This window comes from Rhopilema esculentum, chromosome 2 (genome assembly GCF_057945365.1).
Source record: "Rhopilema esculentum isolate cy_ngs chromosome 2, ASM5794536v1, whole genome shotgun sequence".
NCBI classification, from domain to species: Eukaryota; Metazoa; Cnidaria; class Scyphozoa; order Rhizostomeae; family Rhizostomatidae; genus Rhopilema; species Rhopilema esculentum.
This window is the reverse complement of record NC_142816.1, coordinates 3,306,121-3,324,708: the sequence shown is the minus strand read 5'-3', so window position 1 is coordinate 3,324,708 and position 18,588 is coordinate 3,306,121. Positions and strand designations below refer to the sequence as shown.

At 37.2% G+C, this 18,588-nt stretch overlaps 1 protein-coding gene across 1 annotated transcript; it reads left to right on the top strand.

The window, feature by feature from the left end:
* The first annotated feature begins 136 nt into the window (after positions 1–136).
* On the top strand, positions 137–17,609 carry LOC135695360 (uncharacterized). The gene is made up of 24 exons (XM_065214430.2): positions 137–311; positions 2,024–2,080; positions 2,602–2,640; positions 3,283–3,359; positions 4,344–4,387; positions 5,001–5,050; positions 5,853–5,936; positions 6,551–6,625; positions 6,922–7,005; positions 7,309–7,396; positions 9,256–9,318; positions 10,003–10,040; positions 10,524–10,622; positions 11,408–11,490; positions 12,029–12,113; positions 12,610–12,648; positions 13,597–13,722; positions 14,443–14,505; positions 15,386–15,454; positions 15,833–15,886; positions 16,047–16,096; positions 16,552–16,658; positions 16,958–17,067; positions 17,350–17,609. The coding sequence occupies exons 1-24, from the start codon at positions 297–299 to the stop codon at positions 17,482–17,484; spliced, it is 1,734 nt and encodes a 577-aa protein (XP_065070502.2). The 5' UTR covers positions 137–296; the 3' UTR covers positions 17,485–17,609.
* The last annotated feature ends 979 nt before the right edge of the window (positions 17,610–18,588 follow it).

Genomic DNA, 18,588 nt, shown 5'->3' with positions numbered 1-18,588 from the left:
CGGTTGTAGCAGATGAAGATGTCCTTCTAAAAATTAGTGAAATCATCGCATGCATTAATTCAGCCTCTTTATTTAAGTTTTGGCCTTTACTTTCACCCCCTCCCTTGGACTTAAAATTAATTTTGATATAACTGGCTCTGAACTCTGAACTGGAAAAGATTGTGTTTTCAGACTCTGAACTGGAAAAGATCCTCTTTTGTGCTTTTGTGCCAAGTCCAGGGAACCGGAAACACAGGGGACCTTAGATAACAAAGAAGCACAAAGTGGAAGAGGAAACAGGAAGTGCAAAGAGAGAGATGGCTGGTCTGAAGGTAAAATTTGGATGCAATTAAAAGTGTCTAATAGGAAGAATTTGAATTATGGGGTCAATATGGGCTAAAGCCCCTCTAGTACCCCCTCCCTTCACGGACTTTGCTGTGGCCAGTATGCAGAGTGTGGCATGTGCACACACGTGACGTTTTTTCAAAGGCTCGTCTAATGCACACAAAAACATAGGGCTGCACACACATTTTTCTGGGAACTGGACAATTTTTAAGGACAACCCTTTTTGAAATGTTGCTTTCCTATCTTGGCCTAAACAACATTTTCATTGGAATTTTGAAATGCTAATGAATTGGGATTTTAGTTTTCATAAAACAACTTTAACTTGTGTGCTGGTCGTCAGCATCAGAACCATCTGATTGTCACAAGTTGAAAAGGTTACTGTCTATAACTAAATTAGAGAACCTGTACCACTTTTGTTATGTTCATTTTGTGAGCAGATTGAGTTTCTCTAGATGATACTCTCCTTCTGATTTGAAAAAAGCTCTGGTGGCATGGAAATGCATCAAATGAAATATGAGGCACAGCTTTTCAGGGTTGCTCAATGAAATCTGGAAGCTTTGTGATAACAATTTTACGGGCCACCTCCAATAGATTATCACAGAATGGCCCTGGAGTCATCTCATGTCTCAGTATTTTGACTCGATATTTTGAAATGAGCTATGCTTGCCCTAAAGCCTTGCTTGCCCTTTAATTCTTGATGCTCAGAATTAAAAACCTACCGACTAGCATATTCTTCGAGAAACTACAGTTTTTTTTCAATTCCCTAAGGAAGGGCTGCTAAGAAGAGGCCTTGCAGGTTACTAACAATGGCATAAAAAAGTCTGAATCAAAGAAAGTAAGATTATTTGAGAAAGTACAGTATCTGACTTGTGCTCAACCATGGTTATAGGATCAAGAATTTACTCCGTAGAGATAATTCTGTGGACTGAATTATGTTAAAATCAACTGACTGAGTGAACTGACTTAGGGGGTTACATTTCAATTCCACACCTCAAACTAGAAGTTTTGACTAAGTACAAGGGAGTGGGTCAAAATAATTGAAATTTAATCACACAACATTTATGATTGAAGTATTACTCTTCTTCCCTCGGTCAGTATCGTAGTGAGGGTGAGGGGGAGTTAAGAGAAGCCAGATCCCTGAAAACTCAATGTCAAAGTAATACCTTGGCTTTCCATAGGATGTGGACCCCTGTTCTTCCCTCTCTCAACTTTGCCTCTGAAGATTCAGGAAAGCATAAAAAATGCTCCTCGGTGCGAGGATGGCTCAGTTGTTAGAGGCGCTGACTACAGACCCAAGGGTCCGTGGCTCGAGTCCCTGCCATTACCCAACTAGAACTATCACTAAGAGTGTGGAGAGTTGCCAGCGCTCTGTAATAACAGGCATAGGAATCAGGAGGTGTGGTCGCATCCAGAGGGAGGACCAGGACACTGCTCAATAAGCATAAAGCTTCTCAGTGTCCTAAAACTACCTTTGGGTGCTAGGTAGAAACTTAAGACTCAAGGATGTCATCTTAGATGTTTCTGAAAGGAACAGAGCACCTGCTCACTTCAAGGAATGGAATTTAGCACTTATAAATTGATCTTTATTGCAATCACTCCAAATATGCTATTTTAGCATTTATCCATATCTTTTTGTTTATAACTTTTCCATTTTTGTGTGACTGTACTTCTTATCCTTCTTGATTTTTTTATTTTGCAGAAAAACAGTCTTCCTTTCACTGGAGATCCTAGCAATGTTGATGGATGGGTTAAGAGGGTAATTTGACCATATTAGCTGTGACAGAGTACCCAAGTTGGGTGCAACTAAGTTTTTTGCTTTTGGCATAGTCAATGTTTTCAAATATACCAAACAGGTGAAAGTAGGCAAACAGTATACAGTGAGGCCAAGAGACTTTTGTGAATTTCAACAGAACCTTCATAAAAAAGTGATATTGAAACAAAATTGAAATTGCCTGTATGGGCAATTCTTAAACAATTTAACCTAAGCTGCAACTTAAAAATGATATCAGCACAGATCAATTGGATGTAGTTTGTAATCCTTGCAGGTGATGTCTTCATTTAATGAAGCCTGGCCAAAAAGTAGTTAGTAAAGATAAAGAGCCAAAGTGGATTTTGCAAAGCATTATTAGAAATGCTCAGATTTGTTTTCATATATACCATGTTGGAATTTTTTTATTAGCAACATATACTGATTTTTAATTTTTAATTGTTGCACCTTTTTCATGTTGGGTGCAACCAACACTATCTCTAGATTAACAAAATTATTTTCAATTGAAGGCAGGCTGTAGAAGTCACATGAGAGCTACTGGATTCAAGGTTGTTAGGTGTCTTTATTCAGATTATATTGCATTCCGTAAATGTATTTCTGAATGTTTTCCAGTCCAAAATCTGTAAATCAAATGATTGCTATTCAAGTGATATAAGATTAAATTTCCAGAATTGTTTGCAGCTGTGAGTTACAAGGAATGCAATTGTTTCTTTTTGCTTTTCCACATCTGCTTATGGCAGTGTGATAATTATGTGTTAGAAATGCTGCCAAATAGTTCATCTCTCCCTCTCTCTCTCTCTCTCTCTCTCTCTCTCTCTCTCTCTCTCTCTCTCTCTCTCTCTCTCTCTCTCTCTCTCTCTCTCTCTCTCTCTCTCTCTCTCTCTCTCTCTCTCTCTCTCTCTCTCTCTCTCTCTCTCTCTCTCTCTCTCTCTCTCTCTCTCTCTCTCTCTCTCTCTCTCTCTCTCTCTCTCTCTCTCTCTCTCTCTCTCTCTCTCTCTCTCTCTCTCTCTCTCTCTCTCTCTCTCTCTCTCTCTCTCTCTCTCTCTCTCTCTCTCTCTCTCTCTCTCTCTCTCTCTCTCTCTCTCTCTCTCTCTCTCTCTCTCTCTCTCAATCTTTGCTTTCAATTTCATTGTGCCAAGAATCTCAATGCCTTTGTTTATGTAAAACTGTCACAAATTGTTTTTATCCAGGATGAGGATTTTAAGAAACCAATAATAACGGTTGGCTGCCCATACAGCAATGCTCTTCCGTGCAATTTTCACTTCAGGTTTGTATACAGAAATTGTTTTGCAAATATACTACATCAAGCACCACGCAACAGTCTAAAAATGGGAGGGTCGGAAAGGGCATGACCCAAAATTGTTTGAAGATGCTGGAAAACACCCTTTTTAGAAAATACTTGCTTTATGCACTTATTATTTATAAACAGTCTGATTCAGAGAAGATATCAATTGGTATAAAAATTGATATAATTAGCTTCAAGAACCAAGTTAGCAAATACAACATTCTAATTTTCTTAGTGAGTAAGTGAACTTTACAAAAAAAAATTCTAACCTATAATTGCAAAAAAAGACAGGGGGGCTATAGCCCCTGCTAGCCCAATGGCTGCGCAGTGCCTGCCACAGATTTGCCATAACTCCCTCACTGACTGCGAGGTTTCGAGAATTTAGGGTTGAAAGAACAATAGAAATAGAAATCAAGAAATGCACCCCTATACAACGGACACCCTTCCACAACGGACAGATTTTTTGTCCCATACGGTCAAAATGCCCATAAAGGAACCTCTATAAAGCAGGCAATTACACTGGTCGCTGGTCCGAGCGGTGTCCGTTATGTGGAGACTCCACTGTATTTAAAAACTCGTAACTTTAGCCCTTTGCTCAAAAATGCCAGTACATTTTCTCAACATGAGGTAGTATCTTCTAATTTGACCCTTCTGGTTCCTAACGCCACTCTCCATCAACCTTTTTCTTCATTCAAGAGAATTGAGGGCTAACACTACCACCCAAGGCATCTTTTCTAGCATGGCTCTTTGGCACCCCTTATCTCCCAGGCTCTTCTAACGAATCTGTAATCTGAAATGAAAGTATGAATGTCTATGCTTTGCTAAATGCTTTAGCACTGAAACCCTCTAGCACTTACTCAGGGCTTGTTTTTGAGCCTTCGGTTATGAATTTTTCATCCATTCCTTTTTTAAGGCTATTAGATTCAAGTAAAGTAAGACAATTATGTAAATTCGACATCGTTTTAGGGAATTGGCTGAAATAGCTGTCGAAGAAATTGAGAAACTAGGAGGTATAATTTTTAGTATGCTTTTAAATTCAAGATAGATGTCGTCAAACTTTTTCTTATTCATACCAGTGGCGGATTTAGGGGGGCAACTAGGGGCAGTTGTCCCTCCCTCACCGAGTTGTAGCAAGTCTGGCGTCCCTTTTTTGGAAATTGTGCGCCCCTTCTAAAGAATGAGAATCAGGTGAAAAAGATTCTGAAACTTCTAGGTTAATTTACTTCAAGGGTTTCCTCAAAGTATACAACAATTATTCTGAAAAATGTCTGAGTGCTCTTCTGCATGATCACATGAGTCTGAGTAGCCTTTTTTTGCCCATAGGAGAATTCGGTGTCTATAGATAATGGGGTATTTTAACTGGCTCTGTGGGTCGAGATGACTTGATCAGCGAGAAAACTGGTATTATTGGCGTTTTTAATATAACTCGGCTGAAGATCCGGCCACATTATATTTTCAAATAGCCGATCTCATTTTTGCTTAGAAGAGAAATCTTACATTTTTAAGCTAGACAAGGGACGCGTTGCAGACTGTTTTTATAACAAATAACAACAATTTTTTCTTTGATTGTTTCGTTATAATAGCTTGTCATTTCCTCTCTAATTGTCTATGCATCATTTCCAGGCAAGGCTTTTACCTGTTTCACCCCCGTCATCAGTGATGCAGAAACCATGGTAAATATGTCTTGAATCTCAAGTTTAACCATGTCATTTAAATGTAATTTGATTTCATTTGAAATTTGGAACAGAAGATGGAACAATGAGTGGTTTGATCGGCTATATACTAAAATATTGTTATGAAAAGTTTAAAATAAATTTTCCGTGAACAGAGTCCTGCAATTTTGGTGAAATGAAATTTTTCTGATATTCATGTCTTTTTCAAGAGGTTTAGGGTATGTTAGTAACATGCAACATTGTTTAATTTATCAAAATACTCATCTAATTTTCCTACCTAATAGTCGTATCTAATAGTCTTATTTAATAATCGTATCTAATAGTTGATTATAGTAGCCGCATCTAATAGTCGTATCTGAAAGTCGTATCTAAAAGTCTTATCTAATAATTGTATTTAATAGTTATATATAATAGCCATATCTAATAGTCGTATCTAATAGTCGTATCTAATAGTCGTATCTAATAGTTGTATTTAATAGTTGTATCTAATAGTCGTATCTAATAGTCGTATCTAATAGTCGTATCTAATAGTCGTATCTAATAAAGTTTCTTGTAAAAAGAAGTGTCTCTGCCTGGTACATTTTTTCTGAGAATGAACTTATTGTAAAAAGAATGGCATCTGTTCTTAATCTTTGATTTCTTGAAACCATTTAATAAAGGTATTCCGAAAATGTCCAGGATTATGTTTATCCGTTCCATAGACAATAAAGCTTTTCAAATTTCCAAATTTAACACACAAAGATGAAGACATTGTAATCTAATATTTGTTGCTTCACATACAAACGTTTTTTTCTTATTGAAGGGATCTGTTGGAATGAAGTACTCGTTGATATCACGTGACCTGATAGCAGATTCAATCGAACTAATGCACCAAGGCTATTCAGCTGTAAGCCTGTAGCTTAACATTGTTGTGGAATTCTGGGTAATATTCTAGATAATGATGACAAAGACGAAAATCTTTTTGCAAAAGATAGTTAAAAAAATAGAGCGTTGCATTACTTTAAAAAGGATATTACTATAATTCCATTGTTATAAACTCATCTAAATTTCTTTTTTAATTATATTTCACAATATAACGTCATCTGCTGTTTCCACTGTCAAGACTGCACTTGCAAGCTAATGTTGCATCATCTATAATTTTCTTGACTTTTACAGTCAAATTTTTCTATCTTAGTTCTTATCTTTGTTCTCACAGTCATAGATAACATAGAGGCAACATTTAACGCATTTCGGGCAGTGCTATCTTAATATAGCAATAATATTTGGCCAAGGTCCATACATTGGTATATGCATCCTTCTATCGTTCTTGCTAAATTCTCAATGTCAAAATGAGAATTGTACTCTGGAAGTGCTTTGCTGAAAGTGGTTTTGTGTCCATTGTAATTTCCCTTTTTAAAACCAATGCAGAAAAGTCTGGTTTAAGAATTCTTGCTATTTTTTCAATATTGTAAGCTTCATCCTATGTATGCTTAATAGTCAGATTGTTGCTTTATTATTTAGGACGGAATAATCACATTTGGCGGCTGTGATAAAACCAACCCTGGTGTACTTCTACCAATAGCCAGGCACAACTTGGTAATGAAAAGTTTACCTTACCTTGCCATTCCCTGATATACTAGTTATCAACAGAGATCACTTTCTACATTGGGTTCGGGAATGGTTCTTTTTCTGAAAATACTTTGCTTATGCTTTTATATCCATGCCTTCAGAATTGTTAATAGATTTAGCAACCTACCCGGACTTTATGCTGCTGTTTCCTTGATAAACCTTGTATAGAGCTCTCAAATTTAACAAAAATGTACTTATATCGTTCTATTCCTCATTTTTCTTGTTGTTCATTGTCTAAAAGTATCCTCGATTCTTCCCAACAGATTGGGATCACCCTGTATGGTGGGACTATAATTCCAGGCTGCACTGAAAAGCATAGGGCACTGGACCAGGGTGACGTCATGGAGGTTTGCTTTGCCATTAAGAAGAATAATATCTGGCTTATGTTTTGTTTAGCTTTCTATTTGTGCAAACCTCTCCTTCTCTGTTATTCCATTCTAGACAAGTTGTTATAAGAAGTAAACCTTTGTCACTAACAAGGGTGCCTACAAGTTTTTATAAGTAGTGTCTTTCGGTAATTCTTTTCTCACACATAAATTGTATGCATATCCTTTAGACCTAAGAACGACCATGAGTACATTTATCGACTTTATAAAGTCAAGTTCAATGAGGCCATTAAACGTAGGTTGCTTCTTTTTAAATTGTGATAGGCTATTGGCTCATTTGGTGCTGGTTTGATTGACATCGAAGAACTTCATGATATTGAGTGCAGCGCAAATCCAGGTGCTGGATCATGTGGTATGAGATTTGCTACAATTCACGTATATTCTAGTATCATTCTCCAAATGGCCATGCCGATAACTGGTTACCTTGGTAACCCACAAGATGCGAAAAAGAGGTTCCTCCGGCCTATCTTCTGCACTTACGTTCAAAAAGTATCGGGACCAATTCGATATAAGAACTATGGCGTTGCGCTATTCGGGTTTTGTAACGCAACCTTGTTCAGATATTAGCAGTCTGTCTTTTATCAATTAATTTAGGCCTGTGTATCCCAAAAATGGAAAAAGGTTAAAAGTTGAAAAGAAACCTAAACTTTTGAATCATAACTATGAAAGCACGGATTCTTACGATTTTCCCATAAATAATAGATAAATCTGTAAAAGAGTTGTATGGCCTAAAAACGGCAAATTCACACGGCCTTAGCAATTTTTTAGAGATGTCCAAATGAATTCAGTTTTTTAGATTCACATTTGCATAGCAAAGAAATTTACAAAGAAAAATTACAAAATCAAACATTTTATAGAATTATTGAACTTACTCAAGCTACTTTTAAAGCTACATTGCCGGGAAAGCCCCAGTACTCGTCGGCGACAGTTTATAGGTATTTGCTTTGAGAGAGCATTTCTTCTTATAAAGCTGGAAAATTTGTATTTCTTATGATTTTACAGCCACGTTTTTGCTTATGTTCCTAAATTTAACTTCTTTTTACACGACGATATTATGCCTGGTGAGGATTCAAACCTATTACTTCGCAGTTCCTTCAAAAAGGACCTTTCGTCTCTCGGCGTCGTAAACTTCTTCTGCCAACCCTTGTTGAGCTTTTTACTCTTCTTGTAAGGAAAGTCTTTTTACACGCCACAAAAGCTGCACTCATTGAGCAACCAACAAGTGATACGACGTCCATTCGTGTTATTTTCGCAGAAAGCAATTTGCAAGCGCTTCTCGAAACTCAGTTCTTGATTTTTCAAGAGCTACCATGCCTATGTCACAAGGCCTATAGAAATTTTATGGTTGATGTTTTGTGGGTTGTATGACGTACATAAAAGGGATCGAAACATCAACAATATCTGGCAAAAATTTCATGGAAATAGCTGCCGTACTTTTTTAATGGAAAATATTTTTAAAGGTCTTTCCAAATTTGTTGCATCAAATGTCTTCAAAATTTCGAAGTTTATTCCAATACTTTTTGAACGTAAGTGTATAATGGACTGTAGGCAAAATACATATTGAGTATATTACTTCGAATCTGCAAAATGTTTCCATATGTAATCATCTTCGATTGATAATATAGCACATTATGAATTTATGGTTCAGCAGTGCAAAGTATAGTATGATTTCTAGTTGCGAAATTTAATCATGATAAGAGCCAACTACATAACTATTGATTGGTCCTATCTATTTCAATGCCATCATTATATGCAACAGACCATTATGGACAGAATAAATATCATCTCAATATCTGTTGCATGTTTTCTTTGTCGTTAGATATATACTTCATCTTTCTTTTTTGTGTTTGCGAGAAACATTGTGCCATAATTTTGTCTTTGATATTTTCCCTTTTAACTGCTCCATCTCTTCATTAGTTCGTCATAAAAGACCATATTATTTCCGTATGGCATGAAAGAGCGGAAATATAAGTTATTATACAGAATTATTTTTTCCTGTCAGTCCTTAAAGTACAAAATGGCGCATAATTACAGAAGGATAACAGAAAATTATATTCAGAAATATTCTTTGAAAAATTAGTCATGTTTCCTCTTTTTTGTTCTTATGGCGATTTTCGAAATCATCGTTACCGCTGAGGCTGTATGGATATTCCTAATGGTAATAAAAATTTATCTTCAACGAGATGCCATGGCATATTTGCCTCGTTTTAGGTGGTATGTTTACAGCAAACACGATGAGCTCCGCAATCGAGGCCCTTGGAATGGCCATACCAGGTTATACAATCAACTTCTCTTGCCCCGTCTTCTTTTTAATTATATTGATAGATTTAGATATAGTCGTATAGGTCGATCTATCATATCATAGATCATATATCGTATTGACTTAATTAGAATACTGTGGCTGGCATGCTCTTTGATAATGTCAACAAGATTTTAGTGAGGAACTGTATCTACATACACGTCTAGCGTGAGGCTGTAAAAAAAAGGAGGATAGTTACTCACCTCCAACATTTTCTCTAAATTATGATCCACCTTATTTTTCTAAGAATGGATCAAAGCTACTTGAGAAGCCAAGTTATATTTCCTTAGTATTTGTAAATTGAAATTAAATATCTAGATGAAATGTTTGGCACAGAAGTTATGCTGAAGGGAGTGACTCTGTCACCACTGCAATTAAAAGTTTTCCTCCCCAATTTTGTGCTTTTTCCGCCCTCCACTGTCAGTACTGTCGGTACAAAGACATAAGAGTCTTTGTTCTCTTGATGTATCGCTGATGTAGCGAGATAAATGACAATAGTATTTCAGTCCAATCAGAATCGTTTCTCCCGAACTGCCGTTTCACTTGTTCAACAAAATAATGCAGCCAAATTCCTACCTAGACTACACGCTAGGCCCAAGAATATGTTGATCTGTAACCTTTTCGATACTCTGAGTTGATTCTCTGTACATCTGTTGTAGGAAGTGCATCTGGCCTTGCTGCTACACCTGAAAACAAGGTACCACACTGAGAATAGCATTTGAAGATTTTTGCTATTTAACAATACAATACAATACAATACAATGCAATGCAATGCAATGCAATACAATACAATACAATACAATGCAATGCAATGCAATACAATACAATACAATACAATACAATACAATACAATACAATACAACACTATAAAACACCATACAGCAGTTTACAACTTCTTCACACAACACTATATAACACTATACCACACCAAACAGTATGCCATTAAAACAAAATGAATCCATAGTAATGACATCATAATGCATCACAAGGTAAATTTACTTAATAAAATAGCACTGCAATACAATACAACACAACACAACACAACACAACACAACACAACACAACACAACACAACACAACACAACACAACACAACACAGCACAACACATTCCCAACAAATGACGATAATTATGCTATATTTAAATCTGTTCAAAACCTGGGGCAACTGTTTCTGTTATAGGTAAATCCAAGAAAAGCTGAGGAAGTTCGAATTTCAGTCCAAACATTGTTCAAAATGATGGAAAATGATTTGCATTCAAAAGACATTATGACAAGAAAGGTATGTTAGTTTATCTGTTGACTAGGTGTAACCAATGAGGTATCATTGGGTGTAACTCTTTGCTAACAGAAAGTTTTTTCATCGCGAAAAGATATTGATACACAGTTTTGACAGAACGTTGCAAAAAGTATCGAGGCAAATTATTTAAAAAAATTGTAATTTATAAAAGTAGTCAAATTTAATAGATTTTAGTTTCAAACGCTTATTGTTCAAGCAGTATGTTTTTGGCAAAGCCAGTGAGATTAACCGCAATTGCACTAGCTTTTATAGCAGCCAAGCACAATGAAGAGGGCTAGAACTGTCTTTACTAGGGTCGAGGGGTGTAGTGAGTAGGGATGCACATCTTACCCACATTCGGTATTAGTTGAACCTGAATCAAGCTCATTTTTTCTACATAAGAATATTGGTCCTATTGCATCCTTATTTGAGACCTCCCGAGTTCTCCTGCTCTAGGACGTGACATTTGCAAACTTTATTGCATTGATACATAACATATTGGCTGCTATCTAGGCTGCTATTCTCATGAGATATTGGCTGCTATCTGATGGACTCGTGGTTTTGTTCAAACAGATTCACCACGTAACTCATTCCAAAACAAGAAGTCTATGGAATTTTTATCGTCTGTATCATGTCTTTATCCATAGCAAGAAGCCTTAATCGTCTACACGAGACAAGTTCCAAATAGATTCTGTCCTAAAAAGACTGCCATTCTGGGATTTCCAAAATGCTTGCATATTCCTTATACTATTTACAAAAATCTTTTATTTGTATTCGCTTCTTCGTAGGCGTTTGAGAATGCTGTGACGGTAATGCTTGCCCTTGGGGGATCAACAAACGGAATCTTACATTTACTTGCTTTAGCAAAAGAGTGAGTGTACTTTGTCAGTATCTACTTAAGACGAATAACTATTTAGGACGAATAATCACAATGAAACTAAGTACTTTACAGGTCGTAAAGAGAATGGCAAACTACATCATGGTAACATTTTTACAAAGTAAAATAAAAAAAATCAACAAGGGCGTCACGTATGAATAGTATTACTTTTGTGATAGGCTTTCTTTTTAGTAACGCCCCATAATTTTTACTCTAATTCCTGCTTGTTGGTAGGACATATGTCAGAAGCACTGCTAATCTCGCTATAGTTAATGACCAACTTTCAAAACTTAAAGGTGCTTTTCAAAAGATGGTCAAGCTATGCTGACGACACACGAAATGAGATGACGACACTATGAAACACACTAAAAAGTGATTGTGCGCTTCATGTGGAAAAAATAATCAACGAAAAATGCTATGACCCAACATCTTTTTTGTGCGAGACACAATCTTGCGACGCCTTGAATTTTCACTTTGCCAATTGGCAAATTTGAGCCTGGGTGAATAGCACATTTATTGTTTCTTCCAATAGAGCAGATGTTGACTTTTGTATCCAAGACTTCAACAAAATTGGTGAAAGAGTTCCTTTGATTTCAAATCTTCGACCACATGGCAAGGTACATATATCAGGCCTTACACTCCAATAATTTTTACAAATTTTCATAGATCTAGGGATACACAGAACCTAGTTCTTTTTAAAAAATGGAGCGCACTCTTAGATTGTTTTTCTTGGTTAAAGACAAGGGATGAATATTTTTTATCTGCTGTTTTCACATTTTCCAAGTCATTTCTATTTCCAACACTATGATTTGGAAAAAAGGGTGCCTTGATACACAATTTTATGTGAAGTGTCCAGCAATTCGCAATTAGAAGGTCACGCACACAAGAGACGTGCTTCTGTTACTTGTGTTACATAATCATAAACCTCGTTATACAATAGCCTCGTTTAGAACATTACACTATGAATAAAAGTCACAATAATGATTTTCATAGTTATTTTTACATCATTTAGGTTTCAGTGAACTTTGCTATAGTTGTCGATTATTCACTTCATAGTTAATGATTAAGTCAATTTTTTTTGGTTAATATTAATCTATATGTATTTGTTTGCAGTACCACATGAGAGATCTTGATGCTATAGGCGGAGTACCGGTACGCATAATATCTTCATGCTTATTTGTCAATTATTATAGTTAGACTGCTTTACAAGGGTAATAGAAATAGGGGTGTGGGTCACGGAGCCGTTAGAAGGGAAAGAGTTGACTTCCAATTGAAAAAACCTTATGGTAGGATTGCATGCTAGCATTTATTCAGAAAATCTTTCAATTTTAGTCAAAAGTTGTCTTCATCCACATCCTCTTCTTTCGCAAAAAAGTATCTTATAATTTGTCATGTTTCTTAATGTTGTTTCGGAAGCTACAGAGTTTTTTCCAGTTGCTAGTTATTTTCTCTTAGTATTCCTCTGCTATTGGAAGTATGTATAGAGCCTTTTCCGTTAACGGTATACTGGTTTCATTATAAACTGGAGTGGGTGTTTTTCTGTCTAAATTTCGAGTTACCTTGACATTTTGTAACGTATTGTTGCAAAAACTTGTAGAATAAGCTCCCCTTTGAGTGGTAGCATTTTTCTGAATATTCAGTGCAATAAATCACCTCTTACACTGTTTGCCGACTTTCTGGTACGATTGCTGCTCATGATACTGTGGTATATTATCGAATGCTGTTATATGTTATATTGTCATATACGATATTGAAAATAAATTCTTTGTTGGTAATGCTAGGGAAAGCCACAGGAGCCTATAGCTTAGCCTCAACAAGGGATAAGGAGAAGGGATTAGGAAGAGAGGGAGGAAAGATCAAGCTTTTTTGTTTTTTTAAAGACCGTTTGTTGAAGTCTGGGAAGCAGGGAAAAGGTCTAGGGAGGAAGTTCACAAGATCTAGGGAGGAAGGAAGAGTTTTGGGATAGAGTTCGTGACTTTGGCAAAAAGACTTGGAAAGGGTGAGCATTGGAAGAATGCCTGGTCTTGCGCATGTCTCAGGGGACCTGGGTTGTAATGTATGGATTTCATAAGACCATACTCTCTGTTGTTTGATTTCCAGGCTGTAATGAGACAACTCTTGGATCATGGACTAATACATGGTGACTGTATGACGGTTACTGGGAAAACAGTTGCGGAAAATTTGCAACATGTTGATATTAGATCTTTATACCAAGATCCTGAGAAGGTAAGTGATATTCCTAACAATGTGTTTATTCTTGGTCAAGTGTTCTTGAAAATGCCGAGGTTTTAATGCTAATTACCAAATAAGCTTTTGGTGCTTTTGGAACATAGCGTACTAGATTACTTTCGACCTTCTGATGCTAATTACCAAATGAGCTTTTGGTGCTTTTGGAACATAGCGTCATAAATTACTGATCTGACACAACTCAGTGTATAAAAAGTTGAATAATTATCAAAAGGTATGTCGAAAATTTATATCCAGATGGTGATTGAAGGTGACGTAAGAGGATGAATGTCACGAGGTATCATGCTGATATATTAATTACTATTTACTTCTGTATAAGGATCACAAAGAGTTATGCAAAGTGAATTGTTTAGATATAACATACATTTTCATTGTTGCTATCTTTTACAGAATTGTACTTTTCATGTGGTTTTGCCTTCTACTGAAAACAATGGGAAATTGTTTTTTCTATTTGTTTCTGAATATGATTTGCAAGAATGGGTTATTATATTTATCAATTTTGTTAAAGCACTCTTGTTTAGTTTAAAGAAGTTTTTTCTCTTTTTGTTTATGCTTTTTATACAGGTGTTGAACTAGTATCAATTATTGGCTTCTGACCATTCAAATTGTTTTTCAATGCTATCATCTTTCTTCGACGTTCAGCCTTTCAGTATTGGTTTCTCAGAAATTTCAATCTGATTTTTTCTCTGTTTTTATTAGATTGTCATACACAAGATGACATCTCCATTTGCTTCTCCAGGGCGACATATAATCATTCTTCGAGTAAGTTTTGCTAAGCATGCAATGCTAATTTTGTTGTCAATTTATTTGCGCCTGTTATAAAATTTGATATTGGTTTTTAAATGTACTTTTTTCTACACGATGAAATTCTTTCAGTACTGTTTCAATCTAATCCATAAATCGAGGTTAATTTCAAGGGATCATATTGTCCACGCCCCTCACCTCCCCCTAGTGCTCCACCTCCCCCTAGGTGCTCCACCTCCCCTAGTGCTCCACCTCCCCCTAGTGCTCCACCTCCCCCTAGTGCTCCACCTCCCCCTAGTGCTCCACCTCCCCCTAGTGCTCCACCTCCCCTAGTGCTCCACCTCCCCCTAGTGCTCCACCTCCCCTAGTGCTCCACATCCCCCTAGTGCTCCACCTCCCCTAGTGCTCCACCTCCCCCTAGTGCTCCACCTCCCCCTAGTGCTCCACCTCCCCTAGTGCTCCACCTCCCCCTAGTGCTCCACCTCCCCCTAGTGCTCCACCTCCCCTAGTACTCCACCTCCCCCTAGTGCTCCACCTCCCCTAGTGCTCCACCTCCCCTAGTGCTCCACCTCCCCCTAGTGCTCCACCTCCCCTAGTGCTCCACCTCCCCCTAGTGCTCCACCTCCCCCAGTGCTCCACCTTCCCCAGTGCCCCACCTCTCTCAGTGATCCACCTCCCCGTTTCATAGAGTATCAATTTTCTTGCTCACCTTCTTGTTACTGTCAGCGCAATCTACACCTCAATCTCCAATCAAGGGGAGCATTCATTATGTTGTCTTAAAATGTTTATATTGCCTAATATTGTAATTTTGATATTCCATATCTTCGACAACGATGACATTTATTCCAGGAATGCTCCACTATAGCGTATTTGCTCAGGATTATTCACCTTTTTCCAGGGCTCGCTAGCACCTGACAGCGCAGTATTAAAAATCAGTGGCAAGGAACTAAATTCTTTCAAAGGGCGGGTATGTGCTGACGTTTTCAGACATTTCATGTACAAATTATTCCAACATGAAAAGAATATCACAGGAAAAACACTCCAAAAATATTTCACTACTAATGCTTTTAATTCTGTAAAAGAGAGCTGCAATTGTATTTTTTAACGTAAAGGCCTATAATATAATGTTGTCTGTAGTGTTTGATGTTCTATGTAGATAGAATGAATTTCTCAAAGAACTGCCCTGCTTAATATGCTATTTAAACAAGTGTGTTGAGCGTTACAAGTATAGGATATTGTTATTGAAATTTTGTTACGCATGCTCTATCTTTAGCCCTCTTGATATTCAGATACTTTCAAAGTCATTCTGATTAAAAAGTTATCACATTATTTTTCTTCTTCTTAGGCCATCGTGTTTGACGGCGAGCATGATGCGTTGGATGCAATTATGAATGGGGAGGTAATTTATTCTATAAAACAATAGTTTGTCCAATAATCTCTAAACTTAACTTTTTAAAGTTTTTCTTCCGTAGTTTTGTCTGTTGAGCTTGTTGTGGAAATCTCTGCTACTGAATTTCTGGCATAATTTCTATAGCATAATTTCTGGCTCTTTTCAAAAGGTGAAGGCTGGTCACGTTCTTGTCATACGCTACGAGGGCCCTAAAGGCAGGTACGAGGCTAACAATGTAATTCATAACCTCTTCTTCAAGTTGCTTCACGAGATGAACTGCAGACCACCGCACTTTTCCATTGTCTGACATCCCTACTATTACAAAACATGATACTTTATATGAATTCAACTTGTCGTTTCTTTCTTCAATCCTGTTTAGTGTTGTATGATAGTATTAAGAATTGAATCATCGGTTCCCAAGATGAATGACCTTATAGCCTTTGCAACGAACTTTAGTCTTGAATTGAATGATCTGAGGGAAAAGTCTATGAGCCCTGGTAGAACACCCTGGGTGTTCATGCTACGTATAAGGGCTGAAAAATTTGGCAATATCTGACGCACAAAAATAATGCTCTCAACTAGTTTGCCTTTTTTTGCACCTGTTTGTTTTGCTTCCTTAAAAACCTTACTTTAGATTGAATGTTTTTAAATTTGAATTCTATTCGTCATTTTAGCCCTGGAATGCCAGAAATGCTTGGGCCTAGTGCCGCGCTCATTGGAGCTGGCTTGGGAAAGGATGTTGCCTTGGTAACTGATGGGAGATTCAGTGGGGCATCTCATGGTAAGCAACCAAGGCCCTAACATAATTTTATTTTCTTTTGTATGTATGAAGTTATTTCCCATAATATACCAATTTACTTAATAAAATACTAATTGACACTCGACAAATCAGTTTTTTTTATGTTTTTGCCATTCCTACGGTAACAGCCTCTGTAATTGGCAAAACACCTTTGGACGAAAGTTTAGCCTGGTTTTCATATACTAGTGAACTGCCTGCGGTTACTTTATGCCATCTTTTATCACGTTATATTCTTTTCTCTAACTTTTTTACCGTTTGAAAGAAAAAGAATAATATTTCAGGTATAATGGTGGGTCATGTGACACCAGAAGCACACTGTGGTGGACCAATTGCAATTGTCAAAACCGATGACGTAATCAACATTGATCTGGCCGGAAAAAGAATAGATCTGGTAACATTCTTTGAATATTAGTGAATTTGTAGTGAATCTATGGTGTTTTTCTGCTACTAGATAGCAGTAATAGAGGAGCTGTAAATTTGTATTTCTGTGGTAGTGTACTTTGAGTCTACTACAAGTATTGTAGGGCTTTTACATGACATATCAGAAGATGTCTTTTTCTTAAGCCAAAATCTTGAGCTTATCTTTTAGGCTAAATACAAGATGAAAGACTCTCCTAACAGGTTTTAATGTCTATAAAGTGACGTTTCTTTTCATCTGCTTCGTCTTTTTCAGGAAATCTCCCCGGAAGAAGCAGCGGATAGGCTACAGAGCTGGGTCCCCCCGCAGAAGCCATTAAAAGGACTGCTAGCTCGCTATAGGAAATTGGTAACAAGTGCACATTTCGGTGCTGTTCTGGCGGAAGATTGACAATGAGCTAGAAATCACTGAATCTGGAGATGCTAGGCCTCGACACACATGTACAATACAAGTATGATTTTATTCAACGTCTATCGCCATCCTTGCACATAATTGAATAAAAAATTTAAATCTTTCATGTTGGTATTTCTTCTTTGATCTGAACTTGGTTTTCAGTAGGTCAGTTAACGATATTTTTGCTGAATTGGAAACGTAGAGACGGGAAAAATGTTCAATTAGAGCCCAGAAAGTGTTATGTTGCACCCATATGGCATTTTACTAGAGCCTATAAAAGGCGGTGCCTGCACTGAAGGACGAGAAGAGCACTGAAAACTAAATAACATCAGCTTTTACCCCCATACCACGCCGTATTTGCATTGTTTTTCTTATAATGTTTTCAAGGATTTAATCGTTGGCCAGAGGAGGTTTTTAGGGTAACGAACGAGGTTGAGTCTGTATGTCAGGCGCGAGCACTAAGGGCGAGGTTGCCCAATCAGTGCCAAAAGATGGTCCTTTACAAGGAAGCTGAACAAAGAACTCTTTGGTTCCGTGCCTGAAAAAACGACGATAGGCCTTGCGTTTACACTAGGAATCTTGGTTCCGTGCTAGTTTGGGAACGATTCCCTTCTTCTTTGGTTTCGCTAAAATGCGAAACTCTTTGGTTCCGTTCCCAAATTGTGCTTGTTTCTCTAGTGCAACGGTCAGGAACGGAATTTTTTTGGTTACGATTGGAAACGGAGCTCAATCTAGGGTTCGAGCGAGGTTTTTTTAAAATGTCAGACGTCATTGTCTCGCCACTGCGCATGCTTCGCGTGAAAGTTCCGTTCTGCCTACTCAAGTGTAAACGGGCTCAAATTTAGCTCCGTTCCTTTTTGGTACAGTGTAGACGCGACGAAAAAAGAGGTATCGTGTCCAAATAAGAAACCAAAGAGTTCCATTTTTCTTTCAGTAGTGTAAACGGGGTCTTTAATTAAATCTTGATGAAAATTGAAAATCAGGAGAATACAAGGGTGCCTTCCTCATTTAAACACACGAAGAATAGACAAGTTGTATCAAATGGAAGAAAATTCCAGAACTGTAGCGGATATTTTAGAGATCTGGATTTGCATTCACAGT

Coding starts and splice junctions, on each gene's coding strand:
- LOC135695360 (XM_065214430.2), top strand. Junction 2,081..2,601: donor TTGATGGATGGGTTAAGAGG/GTAATTTGACCA, acceptor TTTCAATTGAAG/GCAGGCTGTAGAAGTCACAT. Junction 3,360..4,343: donor CCGTGCAATTTTCACTTCAG/GTTTGTATACAG, acceptor ACATCGTTTTAG/GGAATTGGCTGAAATAGCTG.